Below are 25,074 nucleotides of genomic sequence, written 5' to 3'. Positions count from 1 at the left end.
TTTACAATGAAATTTGAAACAAAGCTTTTTTATGTTTTTTCTTCTGTTTTTGTTTTATTTTTCCTTTAATTTTACATTCATTCGGTTTCGTAGATAAATCGAGTTAAAAATATATTCTATTGAACGAAGGATAACTTATTGCAAAATTATACTTGATGAAGGCAATATATATATATATATATATATATATATATATATATTGTGTGTGTGTGCGTGTGATCTATTTTGAAAGGATATTTTTTATAATTATCTACGGCTATGTTACCAAACTGAGCATTTGTTAATAGGATTCATAGGTGTACCAAGGGGACAATGAAAGACATCCGCGAAAGCTTTTGAATTCGACAGCGTACCGATCACGCGGAATTTTCCAGGAGCATGAACAGCAATTCTTAATTTATTTTTAGCAGCTTCTGGTCGCATTGAACCACACCAAACTTGAGCGAAATTCAAAAAGAACAATTGCCTTCCGGTTGCGCTAATACCAGGCAGAGTCTCGTCCTTATCGCCATTTATATACAACCATCTTTCATAAGCCTATAACATCATTTTTATCATCTTTTACATGTATAAAGATTTTGTATAATATCCCTCATATTCCAAAGAGAAAGATTATTATTTACTTTAAATGCTTGTTTGATGCCTCCATTATCAGCGATATTCTCTCCTTGTGTATTTATACCGTTGATTTGTGCGCCAACTTCGCTTACTGTATAGCGGCTATATTGGTCTAAAATATAGCTGAACTTTTTTATCGATAATGAAGTATATTCAAGACAGACTATATATATTGATGCGATACCAATGAATTTTTTACCAATAAGACATTTTGCTCTTTCATGGAAGCCATTGATATCTTCGTTTTTCCACCATCTGTGTAGATTGCCATTCTTATCGAACAATCTACCCTTGTCGTCGAAACCATGGGTAATTTCATGACCGATCACTACACCGATGCCTCCGTAATTCAAGCTCTTTGGAAAGTATCTGTGATAAAAGGGCGGTTGTAGTATCCCCGCTGGAAACACTGAGATGGGGGAGTACAAAATGAGAAATGCAATAAATCCCATTGATATTCGTGGATCAGATTAGATTTCTACCTTGATACCTTACACATAGCGTGTTTCACCATATTGCGATATTAATTCTCATAATTAAATATATAATATTAGTAAACAAATTATTGATTATAATTGACGCCAATGAAATTTCTATGCCGATTTAATAATTGATTTTCTTACGACGAAGAAAGGAAGGAAGGAAGGAAGGAAGGAAGGAAGGAAAAACTGGTGCAACCAAAATCTAATAAAAAATATCATTGATGTAATATCGGAAAGAGGACTGACTTATCTGATTTTTGTAGCGACTATAATAAGCGTTGACAACTGCAGGCGCGGTATTCCACAAAGTCTTATTAACCGAACTACCAAGACGATCTTGTTCCACTCTTGTCAAATGTTGTAAAATATTTAATGTATTCTCAAAGTATTTATCCGGATGGATTACGACCTGGACAGTAGATCAAATCAAAATGGATTGTCCTTATAATAAAACGGATAATGATATTGAGAGTATTTAATCGACGTACATCCTTATAACGTTCATTTAATAAATGTGGCTGTAGGATAAAGTCGGGATAGCCGATTCTTAAAAGCATAGCATTTACTTTTTCGCTGGCTAATCGTTTCGTCTCGTTGTCAATCCAAGTAGTTTGATTCAGTAATGCCCTAAATGATTCTTGTATCTCTCGTGTCATGGATAACGTCTACATAATTAAAAAATTATTATATATCATTATAATCGAAAAATGGTATTCTTTTGTTGAATTAGTTATTTTATCGAATAATCGAATAACTTACATCATTTTTACTCTTTTCATCAAAATATTTTCGAACGAACATGGAACCAACGGCTATACCCATATTGGCATTGACCTGTGATACACAATTCTTCCATCTAGGAGGGGCTTGTTCTATCCCAAAGAGAATGTAATAAAACTTTTGTTTAGCTTCTTGAAATCGATCATCTAAATTGTTCACTCTGTGACGTACGAATCTCCATAAAAGATAATTTGCTATAGTTCTAAAAAAAACAAAAGCAAAAAGAAAAAAGGACTGTTGTTAGAATCTCAGTTGTATAGCTAATCCCAAAATGGTAAAGGACATAAATATATTCACCTGGGTTCAGTTTTTGAGAGTAAATTCACCAAATCTTGAATATATTGTAAGGCAAATACGACAACCGGTTCAGAAGTATTTACGGGACGTGCTAAAACGATCGAAAGATATTTACGCCAATCGATTTGAGGCACCATCGAACACAATTCACCAATGCTCATTTTTTGATAAAGTTCTGAAATGTTCCGTCTTTCGTCGGGTGAAAATGTTATCTATGAGGAACGTAATGATAATAATAATTATTATTTTTTCTTCTTTTTCTTATTCTTATTGTTATGATTATTATTGTTGTTGTTGTTGTTGTTGTTGTTGTTGTTGTTGTTATTACTGTTATACCTTCGCGAGCTTCGTTTCGAATTCTATCAATTGATTTGCATGAACAGTGGCATTTTGCAAAGAAGCACCAAGAAGGGTTACTATTTTAATGAAATAATCTTTATAAGCGTTCAGATAAATCATATTAGATGGCTGAAGAAAGTAATCTCTTGTAGGGAGACCAAGGGACGTTTGATCGAACTGCAAAATATCGAAGAAAATTTGACGTTATTATCCGTATTTAAAGAACCCGCAAGGATTTCAAGTTATTTTAATATCACATTCTCACTTGTATAACATATTGGTCACTATTTTTAATGTCCGGTCCAACCCATTCGGAAATAAGGATATTATTATTATATAAACGCAACTGTGCGACCAAAAGCAACCAGTCGAACTTATCGGCATCCCAATCGGACTTTAAAATTGGCCAGCCACCGAGTTCCTCTAAAAGTTTTAGCACCGGCTGTTCCATACGTTGCTCCAAGATCTCTAGGCACATGTCATTTATGCATTTAATCGTTACCTAAGAAAAGGAAATTAATATTCGGCTGGATCGATTTTAACTCACCGTAATTCATACAACTCTGAAAATGATACTTTGCTTTGATCGTTGCGTCGTCAGTATTTAACCTGACGTTATGCGGAACTTTGTCCTCCAGTAATTCTTTCAAAACAATATCTAATGATTCTCTTAACATCTCGAAGGTGTCGTAGGCCGCCTTATCCTTTGGAATGGGATTACGTTTCTCCCAGTTTCCACAAGCATACTGATAAAAATCTTGACACGGATTGGCAGTCTTATCCATGTATTCTAACATTATCCTTGCTAAGATAAGGTATCAGCTCTTAATATGAGCCATAAAATGATCGATAAAACTGATCGGTATGCAGCATCTTGCATACCTTGAGCCTCTCTGATGCTTTTCGCGTTTCCTTCGTCTTTCCAAAATGCATGGAAATCATCGGCTGGGGCGTCTTTATCCTGGTGATCGGGTATAGGCCATCGTCCGTAGGCGTTGCCAATGGAAACGGAATAAGTGCTAATCCGCTCGGTATGATCAATTAGCCGGTCTTGCGATCGTTCATTCGTCTTATCCTTAACGTTTCGATATCTTTGATTCAATGATCCAAAATCTAATTGCTCTTTTTCTTCCGTAACCATGTGCTCCGTCTTTTCCTCTCTACGCGTAGAACGCAGAATGCAGAACGAAGAACGAAGAACGAAGAACGAAGAACGCAGAATGCGATTAGAAACGCTACGTGAACGTAGGATGAAAATGAGAAAAGGGAGTACCAACTTCGAGTAGTCTTCGTAATCCTGTATATCGCTGTATGCGTAGGGCTCATCGAATTCTAATTCTGGATTATAATCGAGTAGAAAATAATCCGTTTCGTCGTTCGACGTACCTGTAGTCGTTTTCTGAGTGACGCCACTAGCTATCTGTGTTAAAATCAATCTCGAACTTCGCTATGATATGATTTTCAAAGATTTGCTTAATTATTTTATGTGGGGTTTACTACTTACGACTACTTTCTCCTTAGACAGGATTTTCTCGCGTATTTCGTCGATCGATTTGATACCGCTGTAATCGTTCCTTTCTTCGACCGTTGTTTCCTGCAAACAAACAAAAATAAGTACATAAATAAGATTAGATAAAATTAAACCGATGAGACTTTGCTTGAATCCCCTATTTACATATATATACATATACATATACATATATATATGACACACACACAAACACACACATATATATATTACCGCATCCGTATGCCTCTTCCGTCGTTTCGAGGATTGTATTAAAAAATGAACGTTTGTCGGTACGTAACTTGTTTGAATTTCGGAGATACGAATTTCATCTTCATCTTCATTCCCATCGACAGAGTGCTGTATTTCTTTGCTCTCGGATGATCGGAGCAAGGTATTATAATTTTCAACGAAATTATTCTTAGTTTGTTCTTGAGAATTGCGAATAGCGCTAAATGTACGACGATGGGGTAATTTATCGGTGATTTGCGATCGCGATAAAGCAATGAAAATTATAGTGATTGGCAATAAAACCGCAGGAATCAGTAGCATTAGTCTGACGCGAAATCGCCAAGTATCGTCGCCTTCTGTGCACCATCTAATGAAAATATTAAAAAAGATAAAGAAACGAATAATTAACAAAGAATAAAAAATGGAGAGCAAATTTCACAAACTACGTACTTTAGTCTACCGGTTTCCTCGTTAATAGCAAGTCGACAAGGTGGGCAAGGGCCACCGTCGCTGAAGAAATCGTCGTCGTTGTATTGGCTCGTATTGTTTCCCCTCATTTTACTTAAAAAACAAATATACATATATACATACATACATATATATATATATATATAATACAATATTATCATCCTTGCAAAGATATGGTGTACTACAAATATTAACCATTTGTTGTAGAACTTTATTTTTAAGTAAGATGAATCTGGTGTAAATGTTGAATAAAAAATATAAAAAAACATTTTGTGTCGAGGATATTATAGATAAGTAACTATGATCGTTCTAATGTTCCATCCAAAATTATAAGACGCGAATGTGCATTAGCCTTCTTCATAAATATTTAATTAAATAATCCTTTTATATATAATTAGCGAAACGGTCAACCATTTGACCTTAAACTTTTGCTACCATTCATTTGATAAAATCCAACATTGATAATTATATGAAATTATACTTGTAACGTACTTCCGACCCACGCACCATTTTACTACAATGACGCGGAATGTCAAATCTTTTCGATCCAATATTCAAAATCAACATTAATTACATTTTTAGATTTAATCTGATAATATCATTTAGGATAATTCAATATCATAATATACATTTTTGAATATTCTCGTTACATTCTCTGATAAATATTCTTTTACTATATTTGTATATATATATATATATATATATATATATAAACATATATGCAAAAGAAAAGGAAAAAAAAAAATATATATACACACACACACACACATGTAATTTTCTTCTTGTTTTTGTTTTTAAAATCCACCAAATTTTATTCCTATCTGAGCCATGCTTTTATTCGAAGAAAATTTAGTTAGTTAAAGCACTTACCGCTACGTGGGATAATGCTGAGGTAAAAATATGCATCAACTTCATTGCTGTCACTTAACACATTGATAAGAACAAGAGCGTTTACGGCTAAATTACTGATAGAAAAAAAAGAAAAGAAAATAAAAGAAAAGTGTGTGTGCGTGCGTATCTTTCTCTCTTTCTCTGTGTGTGCGCGCGTATCTGTTTCTACTAAATCACACGAATAATAATACCACATAGACAAGTATAAAAAGGACGGCTTTTAAATAACTTAGACGCGAAGAAAACACAACATTCTAAATGATATGCCTTCGATAGAATAAACGGTATTAAGGAGAAACATTAAAGATCCGTTGGTATAAGTGAATTTGTTATGACATTTTATGGATCTCTACCGTCTGTGAGCACAACGATGAACAACGACGTTCGGAAGACCGTAATTGCTATATACGCACGTACACTGTAACGACTCTTTTAACGTGGTCCTTACGTCGAGTTATTCGTGCCAATCGACCCTAATAACTAATGGTTATCGTCTAATAACGCAATACGCCGTGTTTCACATTCTACATATATATATACATATGTGTGCGTGTGTACAACTCTGAACACACTACTATTACCTGTTTCCTTTTCAATTCACATGATTTAGATATTTAAAGCCGATGAAATAATTTTTCGACAAAGTTCCTCTTCTGACGAAGAAATCGTTGTTTTTTATTTCTTAAACCACGAAAAGACATCTGTTATAATCTTTAAAACAATTCCACGCAAAATAGTGGCAGAAATTTCTTTCAAGATTACCGGTAGATCATCAAGATTCTTCTTGATAAATAACAAAGACGATATGAATAATGAAAGTATTAATCGTTCAGAAAAAATTGATTCTTCTCTTATATTCTCAATGCAATAATATTCCATTTTTATACCATTTGCAATTTCATTTTAGAATAAAATGTCAACTTGACTTTGATACTGAGCTAGCAGAGACATCTAAGGAAGATCTTTTTAATGTAAGTAGACGAAGGAATCGTAGGGGCTTATCATTGATGGTGGACCATCAATATTGCGCAAACTTGACTGCACTTATTGCATTTTCATTGTATTCTTTTGTTAATATATCTATTTAATTTTATAAAATTTTTTAACAAATGCTCCCCTCCCCACCAATTTTACATATAATATTCTACAAGCAGGTGCCCAAATTTTCATCCAATTAATTTCTCTAATTTATATATAAGCGTGGATACGCGCGCACGTTTATTCGATTTATAATATTTATAATTCAAAAGAACGTACGTACGGACTGAAAGATTGCGCGCGAAATTAAGCAAAAGTAGGATAGTAATAGTAATGGTATAACATAATGATTATTACAATTTACATATATATTTTATATAAATTATAGTTTGCAAAAAATATTATATTTTGCTCACATTAGTTCTTCTTCCTTCTTTTATGTTTCTTTTTATTAATATTTGAACTCTCCGTTAGAATTTTGTCACTCTTTCTTTTTTCTATTGTACTTACTACGTTTACTTTCATGGAAGAAGAAGCAGGTGATTCAACAAGTTGTGTTGTTATCGGAGGAACACTAAAACCCGGAATCTGTAATTACATAGAACATTTAAATAAGGAGTAAAATTTGATGACTAATGTAATAAATATACTTTTAATCGTTATCTGTGATATTTACCTCTGGCTTTACAAGTTTGAAAATCAATTTCTCATGTTGAACGTTAGATCTGTCCAAACTTAACTGCACTACAATAAGATCAAATGTACGAAATATTATATTTCCGTATGATTGAGAATGATCCTCTCGATTATATGTAAAAATAACAGATGCTTCTGTTTTATTTAAATAAAGTGTGCCTTCTAAGCCATATTTTGGAATGAGTACTTGCAGAGCATTCTTTCGTACAAAAAGAATATATCCTTCTTCGTCTTTGACTTTCTCTCGGAAAAACAACTAAACGATACAAAATAATTAATACGCGCGTTTTTTTTTTTTTTCCAATATAAATAATATGCGCAAATTACAAAAGAAATAATATATACACACATGTATATTCAATGCAATCGATGCTCGACCAGCATACTGTGCCATCCTATTTCGATAGTTCAAATTATAACATAATGTGTGGTTTTGTTGTTTATCCAATAACTCTGAACAAGTAACATCTGCTCCGATAGATATTGCTAAGAGACGATGTACTATAATATCCGCATATCTACAAATAAATTGAATCAAATTGATGAGTTTAAATCGAATGCAATGACATGCATATTATAACAGATTTGTCGAATTAAGCTGTATATATCAAATTTGGCATATACTTTGACCTTGGTGTATAACATAAAAATGACAACTGGATGGAAAATATAATAAATGTATGAAAAAATTTCTATTAAAATCAATGTATTTGTTTAAATAACTATTACCTACGGATAGGCGACGTGAAATGTGTATATATTGGGGTAGCTAATCCATAATGATAAAATTCATTTTGTTGATGCATTCCACTAATGAAATATACTGCTTGCATCAGGCATCTTGTTGTCAAAATTCTCAACATGGTATTGAAATAAGGATTGTCTTCTTTTTGCGCTTTATCTAACGATTCAGCTAATTCTTTTCCACTGTTTGTATTCATTACAAAGCCCTATTAAAATGTATACATAAAAATATATATATATATAAATTTTCTTTTCTCTTTTTTATTATATTACCTGATTTTTTCCAGCTTTAATCAATGGTTCAAAATTTTTTTGCGGTGGTTCTGGATGCCTCCTAAGCATCGCGCATTCTGGAAATTCTGTGATAATTTTTTGTGCTACTGAAATATTTGCAAGTAACATGAATTCTTCAATCATGAAGTTTGTATCTCTCAATTTTTTAACTTGCACGTCAATCGGTTCATGAGTTTCATTATCTTCTCGCAAATAGATCTCGGGTGAAGCCAAGGTCAAAGCACTGTAAATAAATAAATAAACACACATACACACACACACACACACACACACACACACACACATATATATATATATATATATATCAATGAGGCTTGAAACATGTTTCAGAGAGAGAGAGAGAGGGAGAGAGAGAGAGAGAGAGTGTAATATTTTCTCGTACCCCTTGTCCATTCGTTTTTTTTTCAATTTTTTTGCAAAATTATTTAAAGTTCTTAACGATTCGGCAAGTACATCATTTTGATTAACGTCATCGATTTTTATTTGAGCTTCTTCATAGGTCATGGCACGACGCGAACAAATCACGGACTTACAAAATCTAGTACTTATGATATTTGCATAGGAGTCCATCTCCCATATACAAGAGAAAGTCAATCTATCTTCGTTTTCTCTTAGAGAGCATAAATTGTTACTTAATAGTTCTATAAATAATGCAATATATTTTATTATAATAATAGATATTTATTAAAAGATTGTATAAAGTAAATAACACATTTCCTACCTGGTATCATAGAGATCCTTTTATCAACAAGATATACCGTAGTACCTCTTAAAGCAGCTTCCTTATCCAGAGCTGTTCCAGGCTTAATAAAATAAGATACATCCGCAATATGAACGCCAACTTCATAATTACCATTTGATAATAATCTACAATGTAAAGCATCATCAATGTCAGTACATCCTGGTGGATCTACGGAACAAATATCCAAATGCCTAAAATCTTCCCTTTCTGCGATAACCTAAATATCATGGAAATCTGTTAATAAATCGCAAAGGAACGTTATTATTTTAAAACTAAGTATATTTACATTTTCTGGTATAGTCCATGGCATTTTTGGAAGGAAGCTGAGTACTACATCAGAAAATCGGCTGTGAGGAACGTCGTACTCTAAAAGCAACACTTCATTTTCCGTTTCTTTATCGCCAATGTTACCTAAAGCTCGTACAAAATGACCCAATGGATATCTCGAATTTCTTGGCCATGAATCTATGGCAACTATAATTCTTTGTTTGCTTAACAATTCGGATTGCCTAGTTTCTATTCTAACTTTGGGAATTCTTCTCTCAGCAGGTACAAAAAGATGTTTTACATTCTGAAAAATGTAACAGAAGATAAATTAAAATTGCAACTATACGAGAATTTATCAATATACGGAACATATAAAAAGATTATATATATATATATATATATATATATATATATATTTACCCCCTGAATAATACTCGGCTGTAAGATACCGCAATATTGCCTCCATTTTCTTCTAATGATACCCACTATTTTCCCTGTTGGAGTTCTTTCAGTTTCTTTCACAATACATGGATCATTTAATTCTTTTTCATCGTCTAATATATCCATTTCGTCTTCATCTTGCAATACAATGTCACTGGGAGTTGACCATTGATCTTCTGGAAGAAGTTCTATCGCAACTATGTCACCGTCGATAGCCCTGTTAAGACCCATTCTACCTTGCACCAATATCTAATACGATCCAAAAACGTAATAACGATTATTATTAACTTGAATATGTATTTGTATAATATTAGTTAATTAAAATTTCTTACCAATTTTTCTATCCCATCCACATTAACGCTCCCTTCCAGAAAATTTTCTTTGGATACTGAAAATGTCCCTTGGAAAAATTTTCCATTTTTAATACCATAATGCAATTCCGAGGGCGATAAATGACATGGAAAGAATTCCTGTCCTTCTGTTTCGAATATAAAATTCTTCTTGGATAATTTATCTAATAAGAAACTTGAATTTTCCAATGATCTAACGTATTCTTCCACTGCATAAATTATATTATCATTTTTCAATATTATTTATTACCTTTTTCACATTTCAATATAAAGTACATTATATGTATCTTACTTGAAAAGACAGGAATGTTTTCTTGCGCAGCTTTCTTTTTATTTTCCAGATCATCTGTTAATAAGACAATAAGAATTTTTTGTCCGTCGACATTTAAATGCTTATTGTACCAATTTGTTGCAACACGTATGGCTCTATCGTTGCGATCATTTATGTTTTCACCGGGTACTCTTTCCACATAAGTTTCTCTTAAAAAGATAATGAATTAATTGTTAATTAATTATGACACAATCGCAATGTAAACTTTTTATGTTCAATACAACCTGACCTACTTGTGATGTTCGTTTACGAAAATATAAAATCTTCTTCTAACATCGGCAATGATTTCTTTTAATCTTTTATAAACACTTGGGCTTTTATGTCGTACTTCTTCCAAAACAGTTTGTAAAATAATAACATTGTAAAAGACATTTTCTGACAATATATCAATCTATAAAAATATATATTTAATAATATTATAAAACTACATCGATATTATAAGATTGTAGATTGTAATATTGTAAGATTCGTGATAAGGTTGATCAACCCTCGAATGATTTTGACCAAGATCATTCCAATACGAGTACTTTTTTTTGCCTTTCCAGGGGGACTACTTTAAAACGCTATCCATCCCCTTAGGCCCAATGTTTGTTTACTATTACGAATGTTTACTATTAAAAATGATCTGCTGCTCGTGACCATCACGATATTACTATCGCAAAATAAGACGAAATAAATTCGACGAGCTATTTACGGACTTACTTGATCTAAAATGATATTGGTGTCCAACAACAAATAGTACGATAATGAAAACAATGCACTTTTTGCACTGGAATCTTCGTCATCTAGAATGCATTCTCGGTTCTTCTGTTTGCAATGATTTGAATTCTGTCTGCAAAGCTTTGAGCCACACCAAATATCATCCCGCAAGTAATGTTCCCTAACAGTCTATGAATAATAAAAAGAATAAAATTTATAAAGTCACGTGAACAAGTATAAATACATTGGTAATATTCCTTTAAATATTAGTTATACCTTATAAATATTTCCACCTTTAGTCTTCCTAAAAAAGACCTTTGTCGCCAACATTTTTCTAATTATGTTGAATATTTTATTAATGCATAATTGATTCCATTTATAAAAAGAAAATAAAGTTTAATTTCGACAAACTTTTCTGCCTAGGTTACAAAGCTATAAATGCGTGTTTGCGTGTGTGCATATATATATATATATATATATATATATCATATATATACTAGTTACGTTGCGTACAAAAGGTGTCGCCACTTTTTTACGCATGCGCATCAAAAACGATGTTACCAACAAGAAGAAAGCAAACGTTAATAGTGTAAACTCAAGAAATTCAATCCGAGAATCTTGAATATAATAAAACATATGTATCAAAACAAGACATATATTACATTTGTATCAATATCTTTATTCATTGTTACGCGTAAAGTTTACTAACAATAATACTTGCAGCAAATATGGAATATAATGCAAAATTTCATAGTTCACTTTAAAAATGTTTCATTTCAGTAATATTTCAGAAATATATTTGTATGAATAAGTCTCTCTTTCTTATGTGCGTGCGGTTGTGTGTGTATGTGTGTATACTTTGTAAACAATTCAAGCCCAGTTGTGGGTATATGATATGATCCAAATTTTCAAGAGAGAGGAGGGGAGAAAGAAAGAGTCCATTTGTAGTTTACATATAATATTACAAAAACTCAAATATTATAATCACTGCAACAAAATATCATGGAGAAAATATTTTATACAACATTTCATCGCACATTAATAGACAATTTTTTAATAACTTTATGAATTTCGTATGCCAAGAGCTTGTTCTAATTCAGCTCGTTTTTGTTGGACTTTAGTATAAAAGTAACGGCAGACAGCTTCTTGTGCCCAAGGTTGATAATAAAATTCAGCTCTGCGTTCTTCCTCTGGGTTTCCAACGACATCCGTCATTGTTTTTAAGTCTCTTGTTTGTGATATAATCCATTTGTTAATAAATTGTTGAGGATCTTTTGCAAAGCTTAAGAAAAATTCACGATTCGTTTTTAATTGATTAATTGTTTCAACGGTTTCGTGTATCTTGTTGTCTAGACTTTGTATTTCCTGTTGACTTGCAGTTGATAATAGAAAATTATTCATTTGTGTTTTCAATGTATCATCGACCTCGACTTCTATATCATAACATGCAGTTTGCTTTGTTTCTGTACCTATAACAAAATTAATAGATACAATTAGAAAGTATACAATTTATGCATATGGATTATATAGTCGTCAATGAACTATGCGTTTAACTGCACATACCTTCTACGCTAATGACATGATTAATCACAATGGGATCGGGTGGGTGCAATAATGGATTTAATCTTTGCGGTATTTCAGCAAATTTCATTCTGGGACAGGCAAAGATTTGTTCCAAATATTTGTCACAATTTATAAATTCACGTTCATGACTGTCTTGAAGTTTATGAGTTTTTATATACTGCCAAAGTGCTGAAATAATAACAGGTCGAGTCTGTGTATGTACACCTAACAATCGTGCAAGTCGTGAATCTAATTTGAACTGCAACAAATAATTAAAAAAGTTCACATTATAATATAAGCATTGTAACACTTGAAATATTTATTCGAATGACTTATATACACATATACATATATATATATATAGGTATATATATGAAAAAAAAAAAAAAAAACTAAAATATCTATTACCTGCAAAGGCTGATAATCAAGAAGTAGAAGAATGGTACAACGAACATTTTTGTCTCCTGGTCTTTTTACTTGAAATCCATCAGTTTCTTGTGTAGTTAATGTACGATGCCATTCAACTAAGTGATTATCTGGTCCATACAAATCTTTGTCTAATTCAATAACTAGACTTTTAAAAAAGGATGAAAATTTTCTTTTCACCTGTTGCGATGGTACATATAAGAAAAATATTATCACTAACGGGAATAAAAGATTATTAATGTAAAAGAATTGTTAGTACCTTATTAGGATCATTTTTAGTATCATCTAATAATCTGCCTTCAACTCTTAATTCCCAAGAAGCAACCGAACCCTCCTCTCCCTCTGCTGCTTCTTTGGCTGGATAAAATGTATTGGAAATAAAAATACGTAACTTTCGTTTCTGTTTCATTGGACGTTTCAAGGCTTCTTGTATGTCAAGACGTTTACGCATTATAGTTGCATCTAACTTCCTTTCAAACGCAAGCAAATCCATATAAGCCTGGGATTCTGGCACCAAATCTCGTACTTTTTGAGGTAATATCTTGTCAGCAAGTTTCTTTTTCTTCTTGGATGTGGAATGTGAAAAGTCACTGTTCCAAAAATACCTATATAAGTTTTTGTAAAAATTACAGATTCAAGGATCAATGTGTGTACAAATTTGTTGGCAGCATGAGGATGACATGTATGGTTCCTGATAAAAGTGATATAAATTAGGTAATGAGTGAATATATGTGTATATACATATGTGTGTGTGTGTGTGTGTGTGTGTGTGTGTATCTCGTACGCACAGACGTACCCGCACACACACATAACTATGTATAAAAGTAAAGTTTGTAGAAACTATATGTGTGTAGGATGTGATAATTGTAGAAAGAGATAGCTGTATTTATTTTCTTATGAAAATAAATGAGAGAGTATATATTAAAAATGATACGCATTACATACGGTTTTTGCTGTGACAAAGGTATTCTTTGATCAGCACTCCTTTTACCAACAGGAGGCGTTGGCATTGGACCTTGACGCATATTGGTATACGGCTGATTAGGTCTCATTATTCCTCCTGGTCCTGGTGCAGCATTGCTCATTTGTGGCGGAGGTGTAAATCCAGATCTTTGTTGCATCTATATCAAAATTTACGAAACAATCTATTTATATGTTACTTTATAACATAAAATAAGATATAGATTAATAATTTAAACTTACTGGAAAATTTGGTCCTGAATACTGGCGCAAATTTGGTGGTACAGACGAAGGAGGATATCGTTGTGGAGGAGGACCATTGTTTCCTGTATTTGGGACAGGAAATCTTTGCGCCATATTTTTTTATCTATTCTGTATTAAAAATAAAATATATTTAAGTACTTTTATTGAATTAATTATACCATTATGAGTCTTATACCGTTAGTACACCATAAATCATATAAATCAAACTAAACGCTTTTGAACATTTTTTATAATATATACATGGATGTTTCTTTGAAATATTAAATTTATAAACGAAAAGAAAATGCTTAATGATTTCTATTACCGTGAATAAATATAGATTACAAACATAACCTGAATTTAATTTTAATACTTTTTTAGATTAAATGTAATGAACTACTGGCAACACAAGTTATTTAAATTCTTTGATTTAATAATTTTGAAAGATGTTACATTAAAACTTTACAAATAGATGCAAGCAGTAATCAAATCACAAGAATATGTCAAAAGAGTGATACTAACAAACACTTGAAAAAAATCTCCATATTAAAACATTATAGATAAAAATATGTATATTATACATACATATAAATATATATGTCTCTCACCCTCCCTCTGTGTGTGTGCGCGCGCGCGCGTATGTGTGTGTGTGTGTGTGTGTGTGTGTGTGTGAGTGTGTGTGTGTGTGTGATATTTCAAATTTCTTATATGTATAGATATCAGTTTAAACGATTTAAAAGAAAATAAAATAAAAGAGCACAAACTCAGTTATAAGCAATAAGAAATAGTAGAGACTTCATAAAGCTAATAAGAAACTTCCATATTAAATTCTGAAATGTTCCGAGACATTGCTTTTGTCGCCACCTAGCTAGTATCCCATATTAATTTTATCTACGACCGAATCAAATATTCAATGTAAAACTTATTTCGTTATATCTATTTGTTGTTAAATATTTTTGAAAGGTTCTAATCGCACCGCCATGTTTATTTAATTCAACTAGACTCGAGACTAAGCCCTGTGTACACATGACTATTTTATATTTGGACCATCAGGTGACGCGGAGGTAACTTTAAAGCACACACAAGGCTCAATTTGATTCCATTATTTGACGTATAAAAAAAAAACAACCTGTATATGTACTTTTTAAACCGTTTAAGTGGACATATATATAAAGATCTTTAAACGATTAGACAGATTAGATTATCAGAAAATTATTCTTTCGAAATTAAACAATTTTGCGGGTAATTACCGTTTACATCGGAGGCAGATGAAAGACAATTCGTGTTTTAAATTCATGCTTTATGGTAAAATTATAGAGGTCTTTCTATTCTTAAGAATTTCAACGATGCATCACTGCGCCACCTAACTTTACATCCATACTTATGTACTTACTTAAAATACAGTGGATTCCAATTTCGAACGTATCGTATCTTTGTACCTACGTATTGTCCCTATAAAATGTTCCCCAATCGTTAACTTCTCAAACTATAATTTATGTTCATTTTTCGTTTTCTACAATTTCGACATTTTTATCATATAAACTTTCATAGATATAAACTAACGTTACGAATGTTTTGAAACGATAACATTACTACGAGGTATTATTTTCTTTTCGATAAAAACTGACACAAATGAACGCTTACAGAGCAATCAAATAGAAAAGCATATCGCGGCAATAACAAAACGTAATTTCCGTTAACAAGTTGAAAAATAACGTAGACATCTTTTGTGCCGTAACTCGTGTCAATAGATCTCGTAATGTACGCGGACGTAATCGTACCTAAATCATATGATAAACGGTAGAGTTCCTTTTAGTGAAAAAGTGTTCAGTCATCTTTTTCTATTATGCAGTAATATCATTGATAATAAACAGCGAATAGCAATCCAAATTGAAGTTGTCTTTCGTTGTTTTTCTTTTTTTTTTCCCCTCTCTTATTTTTATAATATCGTGCTTTTGTGATTTTTCACTTTGAAAAATACAGCGTACGACACATTTTAAACAAAATGGTGTGTTGATCTAATCATAAATGTATTAATAGGTTCCTTTGAAAAAGAATGTTACTTTTATACGTGATACCGTTTTTATATTTGCAGATGCAATTTATGTTATTGTTCAGTCGTCAAGGGAAGTTGCGCTTGCAAAAATGGTATGTTGCACATCCAGATAAATTGAAGAAGAAGATCACGAGAGAATTAATTACTACAATACTTGCGAGAAAACCAAAAATGTCAAGCTTTTTAGAGTGGAAAGACGTTAAAGTCGTTTATAAAAGGTGTCTGTCATTTATTATGACTTTTTATTTGACTTGGTCATTTATTTTTAGGGTGTTGTGACATTTCGAAAAAAAATAAGAAAGAATAATAATAATAATAATAATAATAATAATAATAATAATAATTGTATTTTATTTTAGATACGCGAGTTTGTATTTCTGTTGCGCTATAGAGCAGAACGACAATGAATTGCTTACCCTTGAAATTATACACCGTTACGTCGAGTTATTGGATAAATACTTTGGCAGTGTAAGTATAAATCATCGTATTTTTTTTTCTTCCTTTATCTTCTTTTCTTTTTTTCTCTTTTTGGTTTACATAAAGATACAAACATACATCTATTTATATCTCTATATATATTTTGTTTAGGTATGCGAGTTGGATATAATCTTTAATTATGAAAAAGCATATTTTATATTGGACGAATTACTAGTTGGCGGTGAGATACAGGAAACAAGCAAGAAGAATGTGTTGAAAGCCATTGCAGCTCAGGATTTACTACAGGAGGTTAGTTATGGAGATGTACCCATTGAATTGTAACGTTTCTTCTTTGACACTCTGTTCGTGTGTCTGTTCCTTCCTAAATATTATACATTGATCATTTAAACGTGTATTATATCTAGAAATTTGTTAAAAATTTAGTCAGCTAGATTTATCATTAGTCTGAATCAAGCGTGCGTAATAAATTTTACCTTTACTACTGTTGCACTTTTAAATGATCCATGAATATTATTCTTATTGTCGGTAGTTATTGTGTAATGTCTCTAACAGGAGTAATATGCATTTTTTAAATGATAGAAAAAGAAAAAGAGAGAAAAGGTTTCTATAAGAAATGTTACTAAATGTTTGATGCAAATTATGTGGTTTGCATGTTTATTATCTTTTTCTTTCGTTGATGCAGTAATGTGATGTATATATATATATATATATATATATATATATATATATATATTTTTTTTTATTTTTTTTTTTTTTTGATATAACACTTTTAGACATGCAACAACTATATATTTTCAATATCCATTCCATTTGATATTATACCGCATTATTTGAATTTCTTCAAATAATTTTATAATAATTATAGTATAAAATAATAGTGAGATTTTTGATATGCACCGAACAGCTACAAGTTCAAATAATATTTAGGAGCATACATATTTTCTAACATTTTTTGTTACGTCATTATAAATGACAATCAATTTTCTTACTTTGACTTCATTCGTTGTGGTAATATTTAAAAATATTTTTCGTGCATATCTATGCTTTTGAAATTTATATCTTGTTTTGTGTGAATAATTAATTGTTCATTCGACAAGCATAAAAGATGGATTAATTAGCATTTCGGTTAATTTGCAGTTTCAGTACAAATAAGTCAGTAAAAGTTTATATTTATGGATTAAATTTTTAATTTAATATATTCATCATAGAATTTTATTTTAGATTTTATGGTTTTTAATCGACATTATTATTATTATTATTATTTTTATTATTATTATTATTTTTATTATTATTATTATTATTATTGTTATTATTATTAGTATTATTATTATTATTATTATTATTATTATTATTATTATTATTATTATTATTATTATTATTATTATTATTACTATTATCATTATTATTTTGTTGTTTTTCTTTTTCTAGTAATTGGTGTAGAATACTTCTTTATTTTTATTAATCAGATATTTCTTATGAGACGATAATATCTTTTGCATTGTCTGGCTATGTATGTACGCTTTATTTCCTTGTAATTTATGTTATCGGTTTAAATGGAAGGATATTTAGAGTATTATATTAAATTCCTCATCCTATTTTATATATTAATAATAATATAGAAATATATTTTAAGAATATTAAGTGGATGAGAAGTTAGTTGATGATTGAGTAAAATATTGAGCATTAAATATTTTAACAGCTAATCCTGCGTGCATAGATTGCTTAATGTGTTTGTTAATTTATTATTTTTAAGTGGGCTTATAGCGTGATATATAATTATTTATGACAATATTATATGTATATTATGTATGCGGTAGCATCTCCATGGTAGGAAACTCTTTGCTGCATGATGATTTTTTTTAAATATGGTTTTTATCTATAAAAGATTCTCAACGAGTCACTTATGATACGTCAAGACCAATAAGAGACGATCTGTTGTTAACATAAACTAATTATTTAATGGTAACTTACACGCAGAAACTATGTTTATAATTTATATTTAATGTGCCATGTAAATGATGTATATATTTAATGAGATATAATGAAGCATATATTAAAGGTGATATATAATAATGATAGAAATAGTAAGGAAAATTGCATAATATACAGTGTATTGTATCTAGTCAATTTGATCCAGTACGATTTAAAAAACATACTTTTGTATTAGCATCATATATAGACCGCTAATTTATTTCATTTAATAGGCAATTGAATGTTATTAGAATGTTAAAAAAAGAATTTTTTTTTTTTTTCGCTTCATAATATTTGATAACATTGTATTTTACTTTTGTTGCAATGATAAATTTGACATCATATTTGATATTATTATTTCATTCTCATACTCGAAGTAATGATTGTTAACAAGGATAAGCATGCTTCCTTTGTTATATAACAATATACATTACAGTATTGCCATAATATTAAGGATGATCCTTGTATATTGCTATAGTAGCTTCTATCGATTTTTTGCAATATATAATATTTTCTAATAATTATTATTTCATGTTAATAACAGAAGTCTTTAAGAAAAGAAATTATGTGCTGTTATATAACATAGATTATGGCAGTATTGTGACAAATATGAAAATTATTGCTATGGATATGCTGCTAGTTGTACATATTTTGTTGACAATATGTATTATGAAAATTTTAATAAACAATGATTTTTTCTTGTTCTTACAGTTTAGTATCTATGCATTCTTATTCTATACTAATAATAAATTAATTAATTTTTATATGAGATAATAGAAATTATGTTAGCAACTATTTACAAATCATTCATAAACTGTTTACCTTTTCCAATGAAAATGTTTTATTCGCAATTAGCTTTTATTTGCTTGTAACTTTATATGATGCTAATGCCATAATCATTATTTTAAAATACAGTAAACATTTATTTTAAAAGTATAGAAGGGTACTGTATTTGGAGCATATCTATTATTATCGTTATTAGGAATGTTAATTTATAATGATATTATAGGAAAAGTTTTCGTGTACCCTTTTGATTAATTGATACTCTTGAAGACTGTTAACATTAATTGATAATATAATTATTGTATAAAAATGAATACACATTTTGGCACTGGTATAAATGTAAACATTGTAAGTGCATTATAAATATAATACATATGTTAAGAGGAAAAATATAACAAGGAATTATTGAGGTAATAGGAAAAAAAAAAAAAAAAAAAAAAAGTAAGAAAAAAAGGAACATTTATTTTGGTTGTAATATTAGGATTGATTTGAAATAATCTTTCACTATTGTATTGAAAATATCGAACGTGTGTTGGATATTTATATATTTATATTGAGAAAAAATATTTTTTATAATGTTGTACAAGTGAAATTAAAAAGTGTTAAAATATTAATTGACACTAGAATACGCGAGACTAGTTAGCGTTTGTTTGTTTGTGGAAGGATGAAGCTGTGGAAGGTGCTCTGCGGGAGATAGGGCTTTTATAGGTGCTGCATTCTTATATATTCTACGTGCCCGAAATGAACAACCCAGATGAACAACTACATCGAAAAGCTCATCTTGAGAACATTGTCATCGTGTGCATCATCATATGTGTCAACTTTATCTCATAAGAGATTTTTAACATACATTAATCTCTTATTCACTATTCAGCTCTCTTCTTCAAATTTTAAAAAGTAATGTCATATTTTTGTACGAATAGATCGTGCAGTATGAAGATTGGAAAGTGGTACAAAGTAATATATGTCGGAACATAACAATTTTATATTCTATAATGAGAATTTTTCACTTGTATTATCTCATAGTTATTGAGTAGATTTTAATGATCTATAACTGTGGCAATAATATCTCATATGTATTTATAAGAACATAAGGAATTTTCGAACAGTATCTGTATTCATGTACTTTATATGTATGTCAGGGGGAACTGTTTATTAATTTCGATGGTATATCTATAGAAGAAGAACGAAAGAAAAGGAAGAATGTGTGTGTGTGTGCGCGCGTGTGTATATATATATATATATATATATATATGTATATATATGTATGTATATATATATATATATATATATATATATATATGGATATACATTATCAATGTTAAATAAGTGCAATTTGAAATCATCTTTATATGTATATGTGCATAAACGTATAGTATAAGCAATAACATCAACTTTCAATGTGAAACTAGAACATCGAATGTATTTGTAATAAATCCATTATTAATGTATTAACGTTAAGTAATGTTTAGACAAATCGCGTTTCACCATTTTTACGAATTGTGATTTGGAAATTTTTTCGAATGTTTAAGTAAAAAATAAAAAAGTATATTCAGTATATATTTTAACATTTGTGTTCTCAGTCCAATGGTGGTTTGTTGTGTATAGACTTTTGTTTATTAACAAAATTAATAATAATGTATGTGAGATGCCCTATAGCATGCTAGAAAGGAAAAAAGAAAAAGAAAAAAAGTAAAAAAAAAAAAACAAATGTCAAATAAAGCTTAAAAATCTAGATGCTGTATATAAATGTGCACTATGTGCAATTTTATTGATAAAAATAATACAAATAATTACTTGATTATATGAAAAGGGTTCAGTTCATCATTTGAAGCTGCATCAAGAAGATAACTTAAGTCAAAGTAGGTACGTGCTTGCTTACTCATATATATATATATATATATATTCTGTGATTATTGTATTATATAAATTTTATAATAGAAAGCAGCATCAAAGTAATTGATCCCTATTCATATATAACATAAAAGTATTCCGAATGTTTTTCTAAAACTAATTCACATTGCATATGTTTCAGGAGGAAACCCCTCAAGGATTTTTTGAAGATCACGGATTGGGATAATATTTTTACCAAGAGTTCTATTTTCTTTCCAATTGGCAAGACATTCTATGGGAATGGTTCTATCATTCCAGGACATTGATTGCATTGTATGTGTAAGCTACTACTTTACTTAAACTATTAAGAATTAGTAACGCAAAAAAATCTCCTAAGAATCAGTAAATGTTATTTTCATTATACACAATATTAAAATTATTAACAATTTTAATAAGAGATATGTTATTCTACTATTGAAAATTATTCAAAGATTTAATTAAGTTAAAGATTAGCGTAATAAATGTATTACGCCAAGTCACCGGTCAGTATTTCTAAATTAGGTACACAGTCGTTTTACAATTAGCAATGTTACATATCAAGTAAACGAAGGAAAACTTTGGAATGAATTATTTTACTTATAATACTTTATAATCATAATTTTTCAAGTTGTTTACATTTTATTTTCATACCGACCTAATGACTGATGCATCATTTGTAAAATGTACTTACAAATAACTATTATTATTATATTGTTTATACAAGTAATTAATGATTGCATTTAGATAGACTGCTCTGTTGGACCTTGGGTGCATAATTATATTTAGTTAACCCGTGTAAACGTGTATATAAATATAGTATGAAAGTTATATAGATTTTTTTTTACTCGACAATTTAGCATTATACTGTTGATGATCGCATAAACGAATTTATATTTAAGGAAGGCTATTGTTATCGAATACATAGTAAATTACAATTACATTTTCAGATATTTGTTAATTATGCATTTCAATATATACTCCAAGTAGGTTTATCACGTTTGATCATTATATCATGTTATAATTTTCTCGTTGAGAATATAATATTCTCCCTAATTTATCTAACAAAAAGAAAGAAAAATAATGTTTGACTATTTAACATATTTATACTACTTATCTATAAGGGGCACATCAAAAGTATGAGTATTAAAGATTGCTTCAAATTGAAATGTTTGTAGGATACAGGTAACTCCTGTTATACGAATTCTTTCACTTTACAAAATTTCTTTGAATTACCTTTCGCATATGTACATATGTGTGTGTGTGTGTGCGCGCGTATATATATATATATATATATATGTGTGTGTGTGTGTGTGTACATACATATGTGTGTATATATAGTATCTAAACAAATGCATATTTTATTTGAAATTATTATTAATATTATCAATGGTGGGGCAAAAATGAATTTTGAGAGACAGATGACACGTTTGTTGCATTTTGTTTATGGAAAATTCACAATTTTCGTTTTACGAAGAATGGATTTAATTAATTCGTAAAAGCGGGAGCTATCTGTGTATTGAAGTTATTCTTCAATTTAAAAGTGACAATAATATACTTACATACATGTATATAATATATGTATGTGTATATAAATATATATATATATATATATATATGTACGTATATGTATATGTATATGTATATGTATATGTATATGTATATGTATATGTATATGCATACGCATATGTACATGTATATGTATATGCTAAAGTATTATCTCACAGTATTTAGATAAAGGATTATATAACATATCGTTTGGATAAATGGTACCTATCAGTCGTCTGATTTTCTTCATTAAACGCAATTAACTATAACGTAGAGCTACGTAACAGGATTGCGAATTAAAAAGTGCAAACTGATTAGATCCATCGCTGAAATGAAAGAAATTGGAATAACTGTATAATTGCTTTGTAGGAAATATTCATAAGTAGCCCAAAAGCCATTTAACTTGTCGGAAGCTTTATCGTTACACGTCAATTTTGTGAAAATATTTTCACGAATTATAATCGTATAATTAAAAAAAATAAATTGATCGTTGTTTATATAATATCAAACGAGAGGATGATATGTAAGTTAGAAGAAAAATACGATAGAAAATGTAGTTAACATTATTTTGATTTTATCTCGTAGGATTTCAAAATATTTGCCTTAAACGCAGATATTTTTCATCGCAGTGTAATCAAAAGTAGGTCATAAAATATTTTATATCCTATGTTATCTATCATCGACTGCACACACATTTATAAAAAAAAAAAAAAGAAAAAAAAGAAAAAAAAAGAAAAAAATATTGATAGGATAACATTTACCGATGTTAAAATTAAAATATGTATGTATTTTATGTTAAGAGTAGAAAAGTATATGTCGCATTGACAAACGATGCTTTGTGCTCCGTCCATAATAAAGGAAACAAATATATATATGAATAAATGCATCCTCTATCGCCTTTTGTCACCCCCTTAGGCCGTGGCGCGTCTACGGATCGTCGGGCAAATGTTTTATCCATGATGGATCCACCGATCGTCAAATCCATCCTTTTTAATCCCTTTGCCCATTTTATCCATTTGTGTATCGAATATTATTTTGACGCCATCAAGACAGATCGAGTTCGTATAAGTAGTATAATTTATGTTTCGTCTGACGATATAACGCTCGTCAGAAACGTCCAACTTTCTAGCGGGGCACGTGCCTATTGGCTCGTACGAATGAATAGAAACGTTAGAGAGACATGGAAAAAGGATGTGGGACGAAGATAGTCCGAGGATGGGAAACATTTCTCTCTATAATTCCCACTCGTTCCGTTATTGAAAAATCAGAAACAGCACGCTGTCATGTGATTCACACAGCAGTCCGACTCGCTTTCATACGTCGTTTCTTTTGTGTTGGATCAGGAATACCGACAATGGTACCATTCTATGCTGGACTTACTTTTTCATTCGATTCACACGAGTTCTCTAGAACGATCCGAAAATGGTTATCAAGTAAACCATTCGAATAAAACGTGCTGATAAATATCAAATCTCTTGGCATAAGCTAAAGAAAAAATAATGATAGGAAAAGTACCGACGTTAAACGGAGGTGAGTGATGCGCGTCAGCGTGTGCCAGCTCTAAACTATTTCAGCTAGGCATTGCACCCCGTTATCGTGCATTTCGTCGTCGTCGTCGTCGTCGTCGTCGTCCGTCGTCGTTATCAACGTTGGTTCGACAACGTTGGATGACGTCTTCCCCTATCCTTTTTCGAAAACCCATTAACCAGCGTAGTTTTATCTCGTAGACACGCGTAGATAAATAAATAAAAGTGTACCGTTAAAAAGGAACAATAACTTGTCCATTTTAATGGCTCATTCATCCCTGACACGAAGAATCGTAAGGAACAGTCCTAACGGAATTCTCATAGATATTCGATTATTTTCCGATAATATTTAAAATAGAAAAGAAATGGAGCAAGTGATCCTCCCTTTTCTTTTGCTATTTTTCAAATGGATATCGAATCAAAGAAGAAAGGCCGCGAGCACAATTTCGGTAGCTTAGAAGCTAAAAGCTTTAGTCAAGTAAAGTCCCAAACGTCGACCTAAAATGTAAGGATAGACGAAAGAGACAAATGTTAAA

At 30.5% G+C, this 25,074-nt stretch overlaps 4 protein-coding genes across 29 annotated transcripts in view; 1 reads left to right on the top strand and 3 right to left on the bottom strand.

Annotated features, from left to right (window-relative positions):
* Positions 1–102: 102 nt before the first annotated feature.
* On the bottom strand, positions 103–6,417 carry LOC118440695 (neprilysin-4). Of its 12 annotated transcripts, none has more exons than XM_085664850.1 (16): positions 4,918–5,169; positions 4,705–4,815; positions 4,258–4,621; positions 4,021–4,110; positions 3,794–3,963; positions 3,399–3,676; positions 3,064–3,321; positions 2,782–2,984; positions 2,514–2,693; positions 2,178–2,389; positions 1,860–2,082; positions 1,589–1,765; positions 1,347–1,509; positions 803–1,027; positions 624–730; positions 103–537 (listed from the first exon to the last, which is right to left on the bottom strand). In XM_085664850.1, exons 1-16 carry the CDS (start codon positions 4,989–4,991, stop codon positions 262–264), a joined length of 3,111 nt encoding a protein of 1,036 aa, XP_085520976.1. In that variant the 5' UTR covers positions 4,992–5,169; the 3' UTR covers positions 103–261. The 12 variants fall into 12 exon arrangements, with proteins under 12 accessions (XP_085520976.1, XP_085520977.1, XP_085520970.1 ...); XM_085664851.1 differs by having other exon boundaries at positions 3,794–3,936; positions 4,918–5,168; XM_085664844.1 differs by lacking the exon at positions 4,918–5,169 and adding exons at positions 6,195–6,294; positions 6,376–6,417 and having other exon boundaries at positions 624–1,027; positions 3,399–3,963.
* Dis3 (exosome complex exonuclease RRP44-like protein Dis3) lies at positions 4,705–11,600 on the bottom strand. 4 transcript variants are annotated; one of them, XM_035863599.2, is made up of 15 exons: positions 11,432–11,600; positions 11,159–11,344; positions 10,690–10,847; positions 10,418–10,605; positions 10,108–10,334; positions 9,755–10,024; positions 9,354–9,638; positions 9,047–9,284; positions 8,708–8,966; positions 8,305–8,548; positions 8,017–8,237; positions 7,637–7,805; positions 7,268–7,543; positions 7,102–7,179; positions 4,705–4,815 (listed from the first exon to the last, which is right to left on the bottom strand). In XM_035863599.2, exons 1-15 carry the CDS (start codon positions 11,483–11,485, stop codon positions 4,813–4,815), a joined length of 2,856 nt encoding a protein of 951 aa, XP_035719492.1. In that variant the 5' UTR covers positions 11,486–11,600; the 3' UTR covers positions 4,705–4,812. The 4 variants fall into 4 exon arrangements, with proteins under 4 accessions (XP_035719492.1, XP_085520978.1, XP_035719355.1 ...); XM_085664852.1 differs by lacking the exon at positions 4,705–4,815 and adding an exon at positions 6,274–6,294; XM_035863462.2 differs by lacking the exon at positions 4,705–4,815 and having other exon boundaries at positions 6,376–7,179.
* Positions 11,601–11,862: 262 nt separating this feature from the next.
* Positions 11,863–25,074, bottom strand: part of Bap60 (Brahma-associated protein 60) — a 20,478-nt gene continuing 7,266 nt past the window's right edge. Inside the window, exons 1-7 of one of the 9 annotated variants that reach the window (XM_085654887.1) lie at positions 15,741–15,866; positions 14,348–14,476; positions 14,090–14,265; positions 13,404–13,749; positions 13,127–13,324; positions 12,719–12,977; positions 11,863–12,624 (exon numbers count right to left, since the gene is read on the bottom strand). In XM_085654887.1, the coding sequence (XP_085511013.1) occupies positions 12,218–12,624; positions 12,719–12,977; positions 13,127–13,324; positions 13,404–13,749; positions 14,090–14,265; positions 14,348–14,461 (1,500 nt within the window). In that variant the 5' untranslated portion in view covers positions 14,462–14,476; positions 15,741–15,866 and the 3' untranslated portion in view covers positions 11,863–12,217. The other 8 variants (XM_085654884.1, XM_085654885.1, XM_035865246.2 and 5 more) reach the window with 8 other exon arrangements.
* AP-1sigma (AP-1 complex subunit sigma-2) lies at positions 15,812–22,687 on the top strand. 4 transcript variants are annotated; one of them, XR_014981775.1, is made up of 6 exons: positions 16,052–16,355; positions 16,443–16,621; positions 16,763–16,871; positions 16,992–17,129; positions 21,631–21,761; positions 22,212–22,606. XR_014981775.1 is itself a non-coding variant. In XM_085654889.1 (5 exons), exons 2-5 carry the CDS (start codon positions 16,443–16,445, stop codon positions 21,673–21,675), a joined length of 471 nt encoding a protein of 156 aa, XP_085511015.1. In that variant the 5' UTR covers positions 15,812–15,946; the 3' UTR covers positions 21,676–22,687. The 4 variants fall into 4 exon arrangements, 3 of the variants coding, with proteins under 3 accessions (XP_085511015.1, XP_035727726.1, XP_035727646.1); XM_085654889.1 differs by lacking the exon at positions 16,052–16,355 and adding an exon at positions 15,812–15,946 and having other exon boundaries at positions 21,631–22,687; XM_035871833.2 differs by lacking the exons at positions 21,631–21,761; positions 22,212–22,606 and adding an exon at positions 20,259–20,834.

This window comes from Vespa mandarinia, chromosome 2 (genome assembly GCF_050613455.1).
Source record: "Vespa mandarinia isolate Hongniang chromosome 2, ASM5061345v1, whole genome shotgun sequence".
Taxonomy (NCBI): Eukaryota; Metazoa; Arthropoda; class Insecta; order Hymenoptera; family Vespidae; genus Vespa; species Vespa mandarinia.
The sequence above is the reverse complement of the archived record's forward strand: the minus strand, read 5'-3'. Positions and strand labels throughout refer to the sequence as shown.